This window comes from Amphiura filiformis, chromosome 9 (genome assembly GCF_039555335.1).
Source record: "Amphiura filiformis chromosome 9, Afil_fr2py, whole genome shotgun sequence".
Classification (NCBI taxonomy): domain Eukaryota; kingdom Metazoa; phylum Echinodermata; class Ophiuroidea; order Amphilepidida; family Amphiuridae; genus Amphiura; species Amphiura filiformis.
The window spans coordinates 48714795-48733160 of NC_092636.1; the positions used below are offsets into that span (position 1 = coordinate 48714795).

Consider the following 18366-nt stretch of genomic DNA (forward strand, 5'->3'; position numbering starts at 1 on the left):
AATTTGGGCCTTCATTTAACCCTACACCACATTTCGCCATACTGCATTTTAGAAACGCTTGCTGTTAGAATAAGAAAAATTTTAATTGTAATTATTGCACAGGTCACGGCGACCCTGTGACCTTTCCGGAAAAAGCCGAGTGGCAGGTTTTTCAAATAAATATTTTCTGTGTAAAAACTGTACCATCAGATAGGTAATGGAATATATGAATTTTAACTGTACATCTATCACAACAATTTTTGATAACAACTTGCGTCACAATTGATCTAGTATAGAAGGTAGAGAATTTATTTCAATCTTATATACGCCATTTATTTTTTGGAATTAAGTGAAAATTAATTCTGTAAAAACTGTAATTTTTTATGTAATTTTCACATTAGACCCGACAAAAGATTACCGTTTTGTTGTTATGATAATCTAATCTTTTGATTTCGTAAATAAAATTAGGGTCTAGGGGTCTAATGTGGATTTAGGATGCAAACTGGAACAATCCAATGCCTTGTCAAAAGCATTTGCTTCAAAATGGAGTTCGGATGCACTTCGTAATACAACTTCCGCCACTGCGGGAAACCACATGCACAGCAGAGCACTGTGATTTAAGGGGTACTACACCCTCGATAAATTTAGTGTCTATTTTGCATTTTTCTCAAAAACTATGAACACGGTGGTAACAAAAGTTATGTATATTATAGGGCAGGAATCAATTACTACACTGGAATTTCAGTGACCCAAGACAAGCAGTTCGTTATTTATGATAAGAAATAAGGTACCGCTAGGATGTACCTCATTTCCTATCATATATACTGAACCGCTTGTCTTGAGTCTCTGAAATTTCAGTGTAGTAATTGGATTCCTTGCCCCAATAATATAAATTACTTTTGTTACCAGTGTGTTATTATTTTTTGCGAAAATGCAAAAATAGTCACAAATTTACCACAGGGTGTAGTACCCCTTAACCCATTCATTTCAAACTAAGTAAAATTGTACATAAATACACAATAGGATAATGGCTTCAATCGGGCTTTCAGTTTGCACTCCTCAAGGGGGAACACCCCCTCAGACATGTATGCATAAACAAGTCCTTTTCGTATATAGTGCCATATTAATGATACTAGGGCCTACTAGTGAGAACTTGTCCACGGTTCGCAAAGGTTTCTCACTTCTCAAGGGGAACCCCCCCCCATATCTCAGTCCCACTATACGATGCACAAACGCGACACGATATTATTGAATCTTTCTTATCGTCTTCCTTTCATGATCACATCATTTTTTCTCTTTGTCCCTTTCTATCAAGTTTTCATTTTTCATGGCCTTCTTCGATTCCTTCTTGTTCACTTCCCCCCCCTTTTTTTTTTATCTCTTTCCCCTTGCATAGGCCTACTTGCTTCCGGGGGCGGTATGTGTGCCAGTGTGCCTCATACTGCAGTTACTGTCCGTTTTCCTATACACAATACACAGTGCTCTCACCATTGACACGTGACCTCTACAAATGATGTATGTTGGAAGACTGGGCACTTGCCTAGTTACCATCACTGTGTGAAAAATAACCAGCCAATATTTAACTTATTCTCCAAACTTCTAGCAAATATATTTCTCTAACATGACCTAAAATTACAGCTAGGTTAGATGTTCAGAAATAGTCGCACTTTTGTAAAATATGAGTGAGGGCAAGGCATAGCTAGCCAACTCCCCGTGTTAATTGAATGGAGACTTGACCGAAAATATTGGTATCGGACCGCTCACTTCTGAAGGATGCCACAAAAAAACGGGACAAGCTACATTTAAACTATTCTCTGGCAATCATCATGATGAGTTTCTTATATAGTATGCCGAAATTGGGTACTGTAGGTGATTGACAAAGGGTCGCACTTTTGTGTTTTAGGAAGGATATGTAAACGACAGATAACACCAAAAATATGAAGAAATTATTTCCAAACCGTGTGAAGTCGACAATCATTATGTTGCTCATTTTCAAGAATGCTGGTTAACAAAAAGCAGGCCATTGTCTCTTTTTGGGGGGTTAGGTATTTTTCACCCATGATCGGACATGGTCGAAAGCGACATCACAAATCCTGGAAGTGAACTGGTTCAACCTGAAGTCATTGATCTGAAGTTCATGTTTTTTTACGAAAAATGACCTCTAATAAACACCCCTTTTGGAAAATGCAATTCCCAGGTCGTTTAATCGAGGAAATACGGTATAATTAATTTGACACCGAGGGCGTCCTCCTCAGCAGGTATTACAATATGGCTTTAAATGAGGGTTTACCCAAGTGTGAATTTCATTTTTTAATTTTAACTTTCAAAACAAAAGAAAGCAAACACACACAAAATTTAAACTTAAATTACCTATTTTATTGCAAATGAAGTTAAAAAAAACCAAGTCATTTTCATGAAGTGTTCAATTTGATAATGGGTTGACCTTGCGGTAGACGAAGAAACGGATCACTTCACTAAGAAAAAAATTCCTATCTGACCCCCGAAAGCGATCGAGCCATATATAGCTCCAAGGCCACATAAAATGGTAAAAATTTTAATATGAAAATAAAAATGAATAAAAAACCATGTATATTTATACAGAAACCTATTTAAAAATCTGGACTTGTGCCGCTAATTGCCAATGGAGGTAGATTATTCTTTATTGCACACACTTTTCTAATGATTTAAACACTTAATATTAGGCGGCAAAAACAAGATCCTGTTCTACAGGCTGACAGACTTGCCAATTAGGGTGGCTTGATCAGGATTTTTTTTCTGTCAGAGGCTAAATGGACCTAAAATGTTTTTCAAAAATATTTTTAAACATTCAAAATCAATCCACATCGACCAAAAACGGCTGCTTTTAATGTCATACAGGTAAAAAAAATATCCTCAAAAGCTCCTAAAATGCAAAATCTGGGTAGGCCGAGCCTTTGGAACATATTTTTGTCGCCTTTATACATCAATCAAAACAACCGAATTTATTTTTAATGCCAAATATACAAGCCTACATAATTATTAGGCTGTAATAGTTTTGGACTGAAGAAATAATCTCAAAGAGACACTTGATATATCTCATAATAACAAAATGCACTTTACAAATTGAACAAAAATTATACATTTGCAGTATTTTTGAACCAAAGTTTATGTGATGCAGCACATGAAAAGTGAGGACTTTGCAGGTGATGTCAATTTTGAGTTAAGTATTTCTGCTTTGAAAGCATTTTGCAAGCTTTAAAATTACATCTCATTTGCTCAAATTGATCAAGGCATTCATATTTTATAAGTGAAAAAGCATCCCAAATTCTTACTATTTTCATTATTTTGTCTTTTGCCACAATATGAAGATAAAATGCAATCAATTTTCAAATTACAATGGCAACAAAAGTACTGGATGACCAGCATCCATGCCCTCAGCAGCAGCCTGTATTTATATATCTCAGCAGTATTGTTCACAGAATTGCATGTGAAGTTATTTAATCATGCAAGTTATTCTAATTGCTGAAGGTCGCTCCTTGTGGAGACACACTTGGGTCCTGATGGGACCAGGCTCAAACAAAATGCTCAAGCCAGGCTAAAAAAGCGTGACTGGATACTGCTATCATTTTTTCAAATGTTTCCCTGTTCTGATGTTGAATATGGTACTTCCATTGTTCCATGGGGATATTGTTCTTGGATGTTTTTGAAGGAGTCCTTGTTTGCTTGGAACATTTGGTAGGTTTTGCTGTGATAGGTGGGTGCATGGTTGAACTAGAGATGGACCAGGCACAACGGATACCAAAACACTGAAAAAGAAAGTAAACAAGCAGTTAACTAAAAGGACATAATATTAAACTCAGTAAACAATAATCGTTGTATCTGATCCAAAAAAATGCACTGACTTGTGAATGTTTCAGCAAACACTGTTGCCTTTGTCAATACTTGATGAACACTTGTTCAATCATAATATTATATTATATTAAGACATACACTCCTCAAAGTAATTAAATGATCAAAAAAATTCATTCAATATTTTTAAAATGTTTTAACTGTCATGACAAGACTTTTTACAGTGTTTAGTAGAGCATGGACAAGGCCACATAATATAAAAAGATACTTCGATTAGGTACAAGTATGGTCAAGATAATCTGGATGAAATTTTTTGAACCTTTACTTTGAGGAGTGTATTTTGTGTGCAAAATTTCAGTCATGTGGTCACTTTGGATGAGACAACCCACTAGTTATTTAGGGAATGAACCAACAGTTCTTTGACGTCATTTAAACGACAGTCATTTAGTTAGGGGGTCAACATTCTGATCACTTTGCCTTTGATAAAGATCCTGCTAGGACCGAAATCTCAGGCCATTATCCAAATTTGTATAAAAACTAGTAAAAATATCAGTCAAAGTTGATTTTCCAGTTTTGAATTGTCAACATTTCACACTTAGTTTTTAGGACATCATTTGTTCCCTTATGTGGATCCAAATGTGGTCACCAAGCACACAAAATACAAAGAATGTGACAACACACAGAACATTTACCTTGATCACATAACCCTCGGCAAGAATGAAGACATACACAACATGCATACAATATAAACGGGAATATTAACAATGCACATCACAATAGGTAACAGAACTTATAGGAAAATATTAAAGTTATGATGGGTAAAATTATCTAAGAGAGTGATAATAGGGAATCCTTGTTAAGACGTCAGGGTAAATTCTCGGCATGAAATTTGAGGTTTCAGTGCTGTGAGTCATACTGAGTTAACTCCCTATATCGTAAAGATTCGCCTAATGACACTATCACTAGTGGAAGTTTTGGATGAGAAAACGTACATTTTCATGAATGGCTAGAATTTAAATTTTCTCATTCTTTTGGATGAGAAACTTCCTGGTGTGTGTGTCAATCATTATTGTCTTATTAAAACTGGTGAGAATTGCTAATCACCGCTGAGCTCAAAATAAACATTATTTTCTCATCCAAAAGAATGAGAAAATTAAATTTTAACCATTTTGGCCGTTTCTCATCAAAATGTCCGTTTTCTCATGCAAAACTTCCACTAGTGTATGGGGTCCCTTGACATAAGTGGAACTTTAGGTACAAGTGCCCTCATGTACAACTTCCCACCAGCAAATAAGGACACAGAACCTTAATTCTTGTTTGAATTTCAGAGGAGGGAGCTCTCTATTATAGGCAAAATATATAATTCTCGATCATGAGAGCCAACTTGGGTACGCACAGATAATTGCGTCAAGCGTACCACACTATACCACACGCTTACAGAGCAAGCACATTTTTTAGAATTAGCCAATCACGGTCCAAGGTCAAGTGATTGTGTTGTTGCACGAAAAGTATGCCGACTCAGCAATACGCAAAAGGTACGAGAATTACATATTTTGCCTATAGCACATGAAATTTACCAAAGGAGCCCAAGTACGCCATTAGGCGAAAATTTACGGTATTTACTTATAGGTGATGCTTACCTGGTAATCATTCTGTAAATTCCTAAAATGCCTATCACGGTAACCATGGCACCATTGCCATCCATCCCATGCTTGCTGGACGAATAACCTGCAAGAAGGAAAATAGGTAATTATTATACATCAGTGATAAATTGTACTCATAATACAAACTATGAATATAAATTAACATTAAAATCCCTGCTGGTGAAATACATTAGGGGCTGTGCAATAATTATCAGCCCCCCCGGTGGGTAACATTTCCAAACGGCTCGCCAAAAATCGCTTGCCCCCCCCCCCCCCTTGAACATGCCAAACTTTAAATGGTCTAGATGTATGTTGAAAATTTGCATATTTAAGCGTTTCCTAAGCCTTTTTAGAGCGTTTTATTAAAAGGCGCCCAGTGAATGCGTGCCAAAAATCGCTTGCCCCCCCCCTCTCTCGGCTTGCCAAAATTGCTTCCCCCCCTTTCGGCTTTCCAAAATTGCTCCCCCCCTTTCGGCTTGCCAAAAAGTTCCCCCCCGTAATTTTACCCTCACCCAGGGCTCATAATTATTGCACAGCCCCGTATTAGTAACATTTTAAAATAGATTTGATTGTACATGCGTTGCATGAAGTGCACTTTCAATTTTCTGAAAATGCTTTCCAATATGTGACCATACAGCACGAATGAGCCGTAAATGTCCTCAATTGTATTCTGAGTTACAGTGTAAAATGGGAATGAAGGTCATATTCCTAGGTATTTCAATTTGGTGCTACGTGTATCTCATTAAATGAGGTACACGTAGCACCCAATTGAGGTACCTATGAATACGACCTTCATGCCCATTTTACACTGTAACTCAGAATACAATTGAGGACATTTACGGCTCATTCGTGCTGTACGGTCACATATAGTGTTGCAGTTGCTTTCTCATAAGATTCAAATTTGAAATAGAACAAGTATTCATAATCCCACATTTGACGCCGCAATAGCAGAGCCAGGGTTTAAGGTTGATGGATCATAGGAAAATTTTCAGGGTAAAATTATCCGAGAGTGGTAAGAAAGAGTCTTTTTAGGGCAAATTAATTAAATTTGGGGGTTGTAAGTGCTGTAAGTACTTACCTGGTAGTGGTGTCCTGTCCGGTGAACCAATGGGTTGAGTTGAAGGCATAGATGTTAAATGATTCGTCCTGAGGGCTCATCCTGAAGTATGTGGCCAATCCAACTACTTTTCTTGAATGGTCCTGGTTAGTGGTCTTTGCTGTACAGCTCATCACTGTTACCGTACTCGTTCAATGACATTGACGATACATAGGCAGTCGGTAACTAAACTTCACTGATTTAGCAAATCCATGACCTAACAGAATAAAATCACTTACAAGCAAAAAAAAGTGTCAGTAAAAATGCAATGGAAACAGGAACAGAATGCTCCAATCACCAAGCATTAGACCCACTTTCTGAAGACAAACAAAAGACAATCCAGGCAAGCATAACACGAAAACAACACTCATACTGCTCACCTTGTTTGAACTAAATGCTTCTCATGAGTAGGTTCTATGTACTGATGCAAAAATGCAGGCTGGTACCTCTAACCTAACCCCAACCCTGGCCCTAATCCTAGTTCTAACCCTCCCCTACCTCTAACCCTAGCCCTAACCCCACATCTAACCCTATCTCTTGGCCCTAAACCTATCTCTAACCCTAGCCTAACTAGATACCAGACACTGAACTCCCGTTCAATAAATAGATCTACTCACTTCAGTATTTCTTACAAGCATGATGAACAGCAAGGATTATTATCAACGCATTATGCAGGCTTAAAAAGCTCAGGAAGTCGACATGGAGTGGGCTTCATACTCAGCAATTCAAGTAAAATGCTCCTGCTATCCTCCTTCACTTCATCATCATCCTTCACTCCTCATCCTCCTTCACTTCCTCATCCTCCTTCACTCCTCATCCTCCTCCACTCCTCTTCATCCTTCTCCTCAGGGACAACACAAACACATAAAAAAACATACAGAAAGCAAAATACTGACCATTTATTCCGGGCATTTATTGCCTCCTCTTCTGTCGAAACTCCAATTCCTGTCTCCACAAAGCCATCTGAAACACAGAAAAAAAAAAGAATAGAAATGTTAGTACATAAAATAATACAGCTATGCGCACCCTCTCCCCCCTGCCACTTCCCTATACCCTGCACTTGAACACAACATGAACAAAACAAGATAGACACAAACATACACAAAGCATACATAAAAACATGACATGAAACAAAACACATAAACATAAAACAGACAAAGACCACAAAGTGCACAAACAAGACAAGAAAGACAAACATACACATAGACAGTACAGACAAACACAGGGAGGGAGCCAGCTCGATCTCAGGAGCCACCCCAAGATCGATGAAGCCGGGAGGGAGGAAACCAGCTAAATCTCGGGAGCCACCCGAGACATGCAAGCTGGGAGGGCTAGGGAGGAAGCCGGCTCAATCTATCTCGGGAGCCACCCGAGACGAGGAAGCCGGCTAGATCTTGGGGAGTCACCCTGGGATGGGGAGACACCCCGGGATGGGGAAGGGGCACCTTTCGCCGGCAGTACTGTCTTGGTGATATACAATAGCATTTGTACTGTACAATTGGTTGCAATTCTACAGTTCAATCGGCCGGACAGGAATTTATGTCTGCAAGAGAGGTCAGAGACAAACAAGACACATAGAATCAGGAAGGAGTTAGGAAGCGCAGCAGGAAATACATGACAATGAAACAGAACAAACATGAGCACATAATTAAAAGCTTATTCAAGATTTTTTTCAATTTTTAAGATTTTGACTGCAAAACAGCAAATCAATTACTTACCAAACTCTAATTAAATTTGCTTTAATTTAAAATCCATTTTCTGTGCCATTTATGTTTTTACATACTTGGAACCCTTCACTATAATTGTCCCCAAGTGGTCGCCTCCTGTCATATAGTACCATTCGATCACCATTGTCATCCATTCCATAACTAATATATTAAACTGCATGCATTGATCTTCTGAAATGTTAAGTTTAAAGTGTCAAATTTCCTCAAATTCCTGTCGTTTCCTTCCCTTTATTAATGTAGTGACAACACTTTGCTTTGACACATCACTGACACAAATTTATCAACTTGCTAATATAAAATTGATCACAAAATAAAATCATTTATAAATCTTTTGTCGTTACAATACTTATCTGGTAACCATTATCCTCAAACATTTGGTGGAAGATGCCTATCATGGTATTATGGTTGCTTCACCAATAACCTGCAAGATGGAAAATGTGTATTGTTATAGGTTTGTGATAGGCTGTATGGGGGGGGGGGTCAAACAAAATACCTGGTACATCAAAACTACAAATATAATTTTTAAAACATTAAAATACCTGCTGAGGAAATACATAGTTATTAGCATTTTAAAACACAATTTCATTGCACATGAGTTGTAATTTTCCAAAATAGCACCATTGCTTTCTCATCAAATTCAGAAACGATGTTGATGAGGGGTGGGAAGATACATTTTTAATGTTCAAAAACTTTTTAAAACTTTTTTTGACCTCTTATTGTAGGTGCAAAACAATTCTACAAATAAAGGACAATAATAATGATACTAAAACTATTCATGTGCAGTAAAATTGTACCCATGCTATTGATGTAAAAAATGTGGAATGTTTTGTCATTTTATGAAGTAAAATTATCAAGAAAGAGTCCTTTTTCGGGAAAATTAATGAAATTTGGGGTTTTGTCAGTGCTGTAAGTTACCTATACCTGGTAGTGGTGTCCTGTCTTTTACGGTGACCCAGTGGGTTAGATGTTAAGTGATTCTTCCTAAGTGCTCATCCTGAAGTATGTGGCCATTCCAACTACTTTTCTTGAATGGTCCTGGTTAGTGGTCTTTGCTGTTCAGCTCATCACTGTTTGTTTCTCGTTCATTGACATTAATGATACATAGGCACTAGGCAGTCGGTAAGTAAACTTCACTGATTTAGCAAATCCATGACCTGGCAGAATAAAAATCACTTACAAGCAAAAAAAAAGTGTCAGTAAAAATGCAATGAAAACAGTAACAGAATGCTCCAATCACCAAGCATTACACCCACTTTCTGAAGACAAACAAAAGACAATCCAGGCAAGCACAGCACGAAAACAACACTCATACTGCTCACCTTGTTTGAACTAAATGCTTCTCATGAGTAGGTTCTATGTACTGATGCAAAAATGCAGGCTGGCACCTCTAACCTAACCCCAACCCTGGCCCTAATCCTAGTTCTAACCCTCCCCTACCTCTAACCCTAGCCCTAACCCCACATCTAACCCTATCTCTTGGCCCTAAACCTATCTCTAACCCTAGCCTAACTAGATACCAGACACTGAACTCCCGTTCAATAAATAGATCTACTCACTTCAGTATTTCTTACAAGCATGATGAACAGCAAGGATGTTATCTACACATTATGCAGGAAAAGAAAAAGCTCAGGAAGTCGACATGGAGCGGGCTTCATACTCAGCAATTCAAGTAAAATGCTCCGGCTATCCTCCTTCACTTCATCATCCTCCTTCACTTCATCATCCTCCTTCACTCCTCATCCTCCTTCACTTCCTCATCCTCCTTCACTCCTCATCCTCCTCTTCATCCTTCTCCTCAGGGACAACACAAACACATACAAAAACATACAGAAAGCAAAATACTGACCATTTATTGCCTCCTCTTCTGTCGTAACTCCAATTCCCGTCTCCACAAAGCCATCTGAAACACAGAAAAAAAAAACAGAATAGAAATGTTAGTACATAAAATAATACAGCTATGCGCACCCTCTCCCCCCTGCCACTTCCCTATACCCTGCACTTGAACACAACATGAACAAAACAAGATAGACACAAACACAAAGCATACATAAAAACATGACATGAAACAAAACACATAAACATAAAACAGACAAAGACCACAAAGTGCACAAACAAGACAAGAAAGACAAACATACACATATACAGTACAGACAAACACAGGGAGGGAGCCAGCTCGATCTCAGGAGCCACCCCAAGATCGATGAAGCCGGGAGGGAGGAAACCAGCTAAATCTCGGGAGCCACCTGAGACATGCAAGCTGGGAGGAGGAAGCCAGCTCAATCTATCTCGGGAGCCACCTGAGACGAGGGAAGCCAGCTAGATCTTGGGAGTCACCCTGGGATGGGGAGACACCCCGGATGGGGAAGGGCACCTTTCGCCGGCAGTACTGTCTTGGTGATATACAATAGCAGTTGTACTGTACAATTGGTTGCAATTCTACAGTTCAATCGGCCGGACAGGAATTTATGTCTGCAAGAGAGGTCAGAGATACAAGACACATGGCCTTCTTTTCCTTGTTCTTGTCTTGTCAAATCTTTTTCTCTCTTCTCTTTCCATACAGGCCAGCATGCTTATATAGGCTTTTTAGCCTGGCTTGAGCATTTTGTTTGAGCCTGGTCCCATCAGGACCCAAGCGTGTCTCCACAAGGATCGACCGTTTAAACAAACAAACAAACATAGAATCAAGAAGGCCTTAGGAAGCAGGAAACACATGACAATGAAACAAAACAAACATGAGCACATAATTAAAAGCTTATTCAAGATTTTTTTTCAATTTCTAGATTTTGACAGGAAATCAATTACTTACCAAACTCTAGTTAAATTTGCTTTATTTAAAATCCACTTTCTGTGCCATTTAAGTTTTTACATACTATTGTCCCCAAGTGGTCGCCTCCTGTCATATAGTACCATTATATTGTCATCCATTCCATAACTGATATATTAAACTGCATGCACTGATCTTCTGAAATGTAAAGTTTAAAGTGTCAAATCATTATTGAAATCATACATTTTGAACAACAAATATTATCAATCCAAGTTCTGCAAGAACCCCTCAAGTCGTAATAACCAGTGGCTCCGGAACCGGGGGGGTCTCAATAATTTTGGTGAGGGGGCCCAAGTAGCTAGGACCCCTCCCCCAATAATCTGAGGATAAAATTATAAGGTATAAGGTATATTCATAATTTTAGGTATATAATTCAAAATGTAATGTAGAATTCATGTAAAAATGTATGAATTTCAAAAGCTTCCTGCAAGGGGGACACCCCTTCCTGCACCCACCCGCTTCAGCGTTTCACGTTCCGGAGCACGGGCCAAAAATTTTGGCCCCCCCCCCCAATATTAAAAATACCTGTGCAATTAATACCACCTCTTCTTAGAGGTATTATATTAAAAGTTAATATAATATATCATTGTCAGTGATAAATGTCCTCGAATGCCTGTCCCGTTTCCTTCCCTTTATAAATGCAGTGACAATAACACTGCTTTGACGCATCTATGACATACCAACTTGTAATGCTAATTATAAAATTGATCACAAAATAAAATCATTTATAAACGTCATTACCATGGTTACAATGCTTACCTGGTAACCGTGGTAACCATTCGCTAAAATTTGGTGGAAGATGCCTATCATGGTAAGTTGGTAACCATGCCATCCCATGCTTGCTTCACCAATAACATGCAACCTGCAAGATGGAAAATGTGTATTGTTATACAGTAAGCCAAAAAATTAAGGTACCAGTTACGTTCACCCCCTGTATATCCTAAACAAAGGCAGATATGTAATAATTGGAACCAACAGCCAATAGCTGCATCTTTTAGTTTTAGTTCGAATTTAAGACCTCATTCGTTGACATTGTTTAAAAAATAAAGACGCAACGATCCAAACCCCCAAGGAAGATGCTGATTTAAAAGTTGCAGTTTGCCACATCGCATGTCAGTATTGATTTGTACACAAAGTGTTCACGAACAAGAAAACTAGCGCTGTGCTTTCATTGATTAGCACGAAAAACTAGCGTTGTGCTTTCATTGATTAGAACACAAAAGTGCAACTTTTTATTTCGTATCTTCATCAGGTTTTGGACTACCGTTTCTTTAATTCAACCAATTTCAACAAATAAGGTCTTAAATCAGAGCTCTTATATATACAGGCATCGGCTGCTTGTTTTAATTTTGACACATTTGTCTTTATTTAGGATATAGCCTACAGGTCGGTCACACAACTGGTACCTTAATTTTTTGGCTTACTGTAGGTTTGTGATAGGGTGTAAGGGGGGGGGGTCAAACAAAATACCTGGGACATCAAAACTACAAATATAATTTTTAAAGCATTAAAATACCTGTTGAGGAAATACATAGTTAAAACAATTTAATTGCACATATCATTTTCCAAAATAGCACCATTGCTTTTACACCCATCGTATGTGTGAGTTACAGCTTTTTACAATTGGAGACGGTTTATATACCTGCTCCATGCTCCATACATTCAATGCAATGTATGTACATTGCTTCGTCATCAAATTCAGAAATATGTTAAGGGGGGATATATTTTTCAGGTTCAAAAACTTTCAACTACACCGCCCCCTTTTCACGAACCCAAAACTTTTTATCCTTCAATATGAAAGTCCAGTGTTCCCAGCGAAAGTGTTATAGAATTGTTTATAAATTGCTTAAAACACAAAGAAATTGACAAAGTTGAAGCCCCAATCAAATGAATGTAGTAATTATATACTGTCAGTATATAATTAAATTACAGATTCATGTAAAATGCCTTATTTTGTCTTAAATACACGGCTTTCTGCTGAACCACTAGAAGGCTATGTTAGCACATCTATGACAATGACAAAGGTACCAAAATCTGAATTTTTTGATGATTTTTTACGATCGTCCGGATTAGCAAATCACTGAATGGGCCTTTAACAGGTTTTTTGCGAAAATTCAACATCACATTATAATCCTACCAACTATTAACAAAGAATGATGCAAAGCTCTTCAAATATGGAAGCAATTCCATTGCAAGAAACACATACTTACCACTCAACTCCATTAATTTTCTTAATGAACACAACATTTATCATCAATCAATTATGAAAATATATCCTCCAACTGGACCACATCACGGTTCCTTGCACAATTCCTTTTTTAAAGGAATTTTTATTCTGAATCCTTATTAATACATGTATACCAGAGGAACAGGTGGTGTGTGTTTCTGAGTAATTTTGAACTTGACCCTCTGCGCAAAGTTCAATGACCTTTTCTCTTCTAAAATGAGGGTCCCGGGATGAGAGTATTGTTAAAATGCCTCCATGGCCTAGATTAATTAACCCTATATAAACCCGGACTATAAGTACTATTCATCTGAAATATGACAACTTTGACATGATTCAGTTGCACCATTGTAGTGCATGTAAACTGAAAATCAACTGCATCTTGTCATTACAATGCTTACCTGGTACCGGTAACCATTCTTTAAAATTAGGTGGAAGATGCCTTATTGTGGTAACCATGGTAGCATTGCCATCCCATGCTTGCTTCACCAATAACCTGCAAGATGGAAAATATGCATTAAAAAGGTGCCCCATGAATGTGTGCCAACAATCGCTTGCCCCCCCCCCTCTCTGCTTGCCAAAAATTGCTTCCCCCCTTCGGATTGCCAAAAATTTCTTCCCCCACCCCCACCACCAATTTCACGCTCCCCAGGGCTCATAATTATTGCACAGCCCCTAATAATACACACAATTTTAAAACAACATCTTTTGTACAGAATTCAATGGGATTGGAAAAGTAAAGTGGCAGTTGAAACTCTTGAGTGATAACACTTTTCATAGACTTAAGAACTGCGTGGCCAACTCCCGAGTTGCCAAGGTTACTGGTGGGCAAGATCTGTGTGATCCACATTTCTTTAAGGATCCGTCAACAAAATGGCATATAGCACCTCATTATTTTGCTCGCTATGCTCATAAATGGACAAAATTTGAAAAGGAACTAAACTTTTTTTCAGTTGCTACACCCGCAAAGTGGACCTTTTTGGCCCTAGATGGGTTTTTTTTTTTTGGGGGCACCCTCCTATGCCTCTGTATGTCTTTATAATTAAATCATGTGGCATTCAAATCATAGGCAGAGGGACATGTCCCCTAATTTTTTCCAGAGAGGGGGGGCGATTTTGGCAAGCCGTTTGGAAAATTTACCCCCCGGGGACTCATAATTATTGCACAGCCCCTTATTACTTGGACGTTGGATTTCAGAACAAAATATGGATATGCCCTATAAAAAAAGGATAATTCACACCTTCTGTAGATTAACAGAAAGTTGACCATTTTTGTTAATTCGAATCGGGAACGAAAATATCCGATCTTTGCGATCAAAAACATAAAATTACAACTTTAAACATACTATTGGCAAAAGACATTATTACCAAACAATATAGAATAGAAAATTTGACATCATTTTCTCAAAATATTGAAGAAATTTGCTCACTAGACATCGAAAAAGTACGCAATCCAATTCCCGTTCAAACGCGTGGGAAACTGAAAGTGCATAATCCCCACTAACTCGATCCGAATATTGATTGACAAAATTGCAGCGTGAAGTTGTGAGTATTGCCGGGGAGTATTGCCAACAAATTATAATACAATAACAATTTTTACTGTTATAGGCCCTATCATTAAGCTGATCATAAGCTTACACGATAATGTCAGAAATTAATAATTTGTTCTGGGTCTGATTATTCGGACTAAGCTTACCGTTAGTTTTTATCCTGAGCATCTCGCACACATCCTGTCCTATACGCAATCAGATGGACTTTAAAAATTCGCGCGAATTTTTAGTCCAGCTGATTGCTGGTTCTGACGTCAGTTGGATATTCCATTCAGTCACAGAGGGGTTCAAGTTCACAGCTAGATCCGATGACGTACCGAACCGTAAAATGGGGTAACTTCGGTGAGCGGGGTAACTTTGGTTGGTCAAATATATATTTTTAAATGGTCATATTTTCGTACAGCAATATTGTTTTTAGTCATATTTGGTGTCAATTTGGTAAGAAATATATTTGGAAGAAATAATAGTCGCTCATGTCGAATTTCCTCAAAATTATTTTAGGAAAAAATCGGATTTTTACTAAAATGAGCATTTTTACATTTTTTCAGAAAAAAATAAAATCGATATTTGTGAGCAAGGATGTGTGCTTGATTAATTTTGCAGGGGTCAAATGTCACAAAAAACAATAACTTGCCCATATACAGCGAAGATCTATTTTTTTATATTTTTTTTCCTGACCAATACCCCAAATGTGGGGTAACTTTGGTCATGCTATTTTGAACCCCTAGGCCACCCTTACGAAATTATTAAAACATCTTTCAACTTCAAGGTGTAGAACGGAACCCTAATGTCATAAAAAAGAGTTAATTAGAAATATAATTGGTTTTGTTTGGAAGCAGTGATTTAAAAACTCTGAAAAGTGTCCAAAGTTACCCCATTTTACGGTAGGCCTACTGCGAATGCAACATTTGGCCACCACTAAATATTTACACAAATTATTGATGTCTGTGATTATTTTTCATGTAGTAGGCCTACCTCTTTAAACATGATTCCAACTGCAACCGGTTGGGATGAGTATTACGCCAAGAATGATAAAAGCCCGAGGGGGGGGGGGGGCACTCGTATGAAAGTAACGTAGGCCTACCCGTAGGCCTACGTGCCCACCAGCGTACGAAACTCCGGGGGTCTATCAGTGTAGAAATTTTCAGAAAAAAGGGGTCATTCGGTGTTGGCAATGTCAAAATGGGGTGATTTTGTATCATGGGAGCGCCCAAAATTTCTCATCATTAACAATCCAAAATAGTCCTCAAAATTGAAATTTTGAGGACTAATTGTTCAAAAAGGGGGTCATTCAGTGTAGGCTACTGAAAAAACGGGGTCGGGTGTAGGATTTGCCCAGAATAACGGGGTCATTTCATGGGCACATGGCGTATGATGTCAACTTATGGGAGTGCCCCCGGGGATAAAAGTCACTATGTCACTTGTTTTGGGGGGGGGGGGGGCCTGATGCAAAAAAAATTCCATCGCGAAAATTTCAGGGCCCCCCTTTTTGACAGGACATTATGGGTCAATCCCATAGAAAAGCATATCAAACTCAATTTTCCCATAAATTCACTTTGCCCCCAATGCCCCCTAGACTAGTCGATTTTTGATAAATAAAAATATGTTATTTGATCATTTTATATAAACACATTCAGTTGAACTCGAAATTATACTGATATTATTTTATTACATCAAAATACTAGTAAATACTGGTTATGAAAAAGTTTATATAATTAAATTAGTGACAGTAACAGTAAAGTATAGGCCTACGTAGGTTTATTGAATACAACATATTATAATGGCACTTCAATAGGCCTACTGAACAGTTCTGATTTTAGAATCAGTTTAATAATCGCGAAAGCCCGAGTTAAAAATCTGGGAAGCCAACAAACAGTACGGTGACTAAAAAGATCACTGTGAAAATCTATGCACAAATAAAAGAGTAGACCATGCACAATGGGCAAGTGGACTACGGAGAAGTCTAAATCCCCCCTGAGGACTGCAACTTACAAATGACATTAATAAAATTTCTCAAAACGCATTTTTATACCGATCGCGAGTGCATCCATCCAGCATCAGTATTCACATAACCCCCCTCTGTTTGCGAATGAATTAGTCTCCTCCAGCCAAAGATGTTTACCGACCTCTGTGCCTCCAGCTGAGTGAGTCTCCTACGCAGCCTGTTTGATTACGCTCCTCCACACAAACATGTTGTGTGGAGGGTGCGGAACCAAACTGGCTGCCGTGGAGACTACCAGCTGAGCTCTATTCATCAAGGTCGTGTCAGTGCGCAAGCGTGTTTCGCATAGGCCTACTAAATGGCCAGTGATGCCATGGTGATGTTTAATACCGCGAAAATTTAAATACCTGTAGACACTGAGACGGGGGATGCATGGTAAGCTTTATATTTATACTTGAGGCCAAAGGGGTGGTGTAATAATTATGTGTACCCCGTGATGGTGAATTAAGGGGGGAAAAGATTTTTTGGCAGGCCGAGAGGGGAAGCATTTTTGGCACTCGTTGAAAAGGGGTTCAAGCGAGTTTTGGCAGGTACAAAGGGAGGGGGGGCAAGATATTTATGGTAGAGATATTTTGGGCACCGTTTCTATATTTCTATATAGACTGTACGCCCAAAAAAGATTTTATGGCATGTCAAAAAGCGGGCGGGGGGGGGGGGCGGCAAAGGTTTTTTTGCACTCCATCAAGGGGGAGGGGGCAAAGATTTTTTTGCACAGCCAGGGGGGGGGGAGCATTGTTGGCATGTCTTTTTGAGAATTCACCATCCTGGGGGTATAGGCCTACACATAATTATTGCACAGCCCCTAATGTAAAATTGTATTATTATAAAAATTAATTGAATTGTTATGTATGTAGGCCTACAATTTCGCTGCAATTTTGTTGATTACACACATTCGATGAGTGTAGCCTACATCTCTCAGGTAAGGTTGACATCTTGGTGCTGGCTGTTTGCTATTGAAATCTAGTAGAAATTGATGAAGCATGACATGACACTGTGTGAAGCAATGGAAGTTCAGAAGTAAACAAAGTAAAACAATGCTGATTACAACGGGCGATCGCTCAAATTCTCAAAGAACTTGACCAAAGCTTTAATTTGGAAATATGGGTAAAGTCAAAAATAATGGCACCGTTTGGTTATTGATGCCTGCTGTGCAAATGAAAAAGATCAGCTAAGAAATTCATCTTTCAAAAAGTGTGTCATGATAGGCTCTTTAACCACAGCAATTTGTAGTGTCCACATGGAAATGTACACTTAATACCTCTTAGTTTTGATTTACTTAGTTTTATTTTTCTCCCTTTTAAAACTATATTCACAAAATGTCAGCTTTCTTTTGCGATATACGTGAGCATATGTTATGAAATCCTAATTTGTCTTACACTTATATTCTGCATGTTCTTTATTCATCATTTTTTCCTGCTTAGTTCGTTCTACATGAATGTATGAAAGAGGGTGGGGGGGGGGGGGTGTTTGTATGTATGTAATTGTATTTTATTA

General features: G+C 38.3%; 1 protein-coding gene and 1 long non-coding RNA gene across 3 annotated transcripts; both read right to left on the minus strand.

Annotated features, from left to right (window-relative positions):
* Positions 1 to 3399: 3399 nt before the first annotated feature.
* LOC140161085 (uncharacterized) lies at positions 3400 to 9870 on the minus strand. 2 transcript variants are annotated; one of them, XM_072184474.1, is made up of 5 exons: positions 9195 to 9870; positions 7443 to 8694; positions 6529 to 6780; positions 5448 to 5535; positions 3400 to 3764 (listed from the first exon to the last, which is right to left on the minus strand). In XM_072184474.1, the coding sequence occupies exons 3-5, from the start codon at positions 6678 to 6680 to the stop codon at positions 3531 to 3533; spliced, it is 474 nt and encodes a 157-aa protein (XP_072040575.1). In that variant the 5' UTR covers positions 6681 to 6780; positions 7443 to 8694; positions 9195 to 9870; the 3' UTR covers positions 3400 to 3530. The 2 variants fall into 2 exon arrangements, with proteins under 2 accessions (XP_072040575.1, XP_072040574.1); XM_072184473.1 differs by having other exon boundaries at positions 6529 to 8694.
* A 44-nt stretch (positions 9871 to 9914) lies between these two features.
* LOC140161086 (uncharacterized) lies at positions 9915 to 13855 on the minus strand. The gene is made up of 4 exons (XR_011860071.1): positions 13723 to 13855; positions 11857 to 11959; positions 11080 to 11235; positions 9915 to 10173 (listed from the first exon to the last, which is right to left on the minus strand). It is a non-coding gene; the product is annotated as an uncharacterized lncRNA (long non-coding RNA).
* Between the last annotated feature and the right edge of the window lie 4511 nt (positions 13856 to 18366).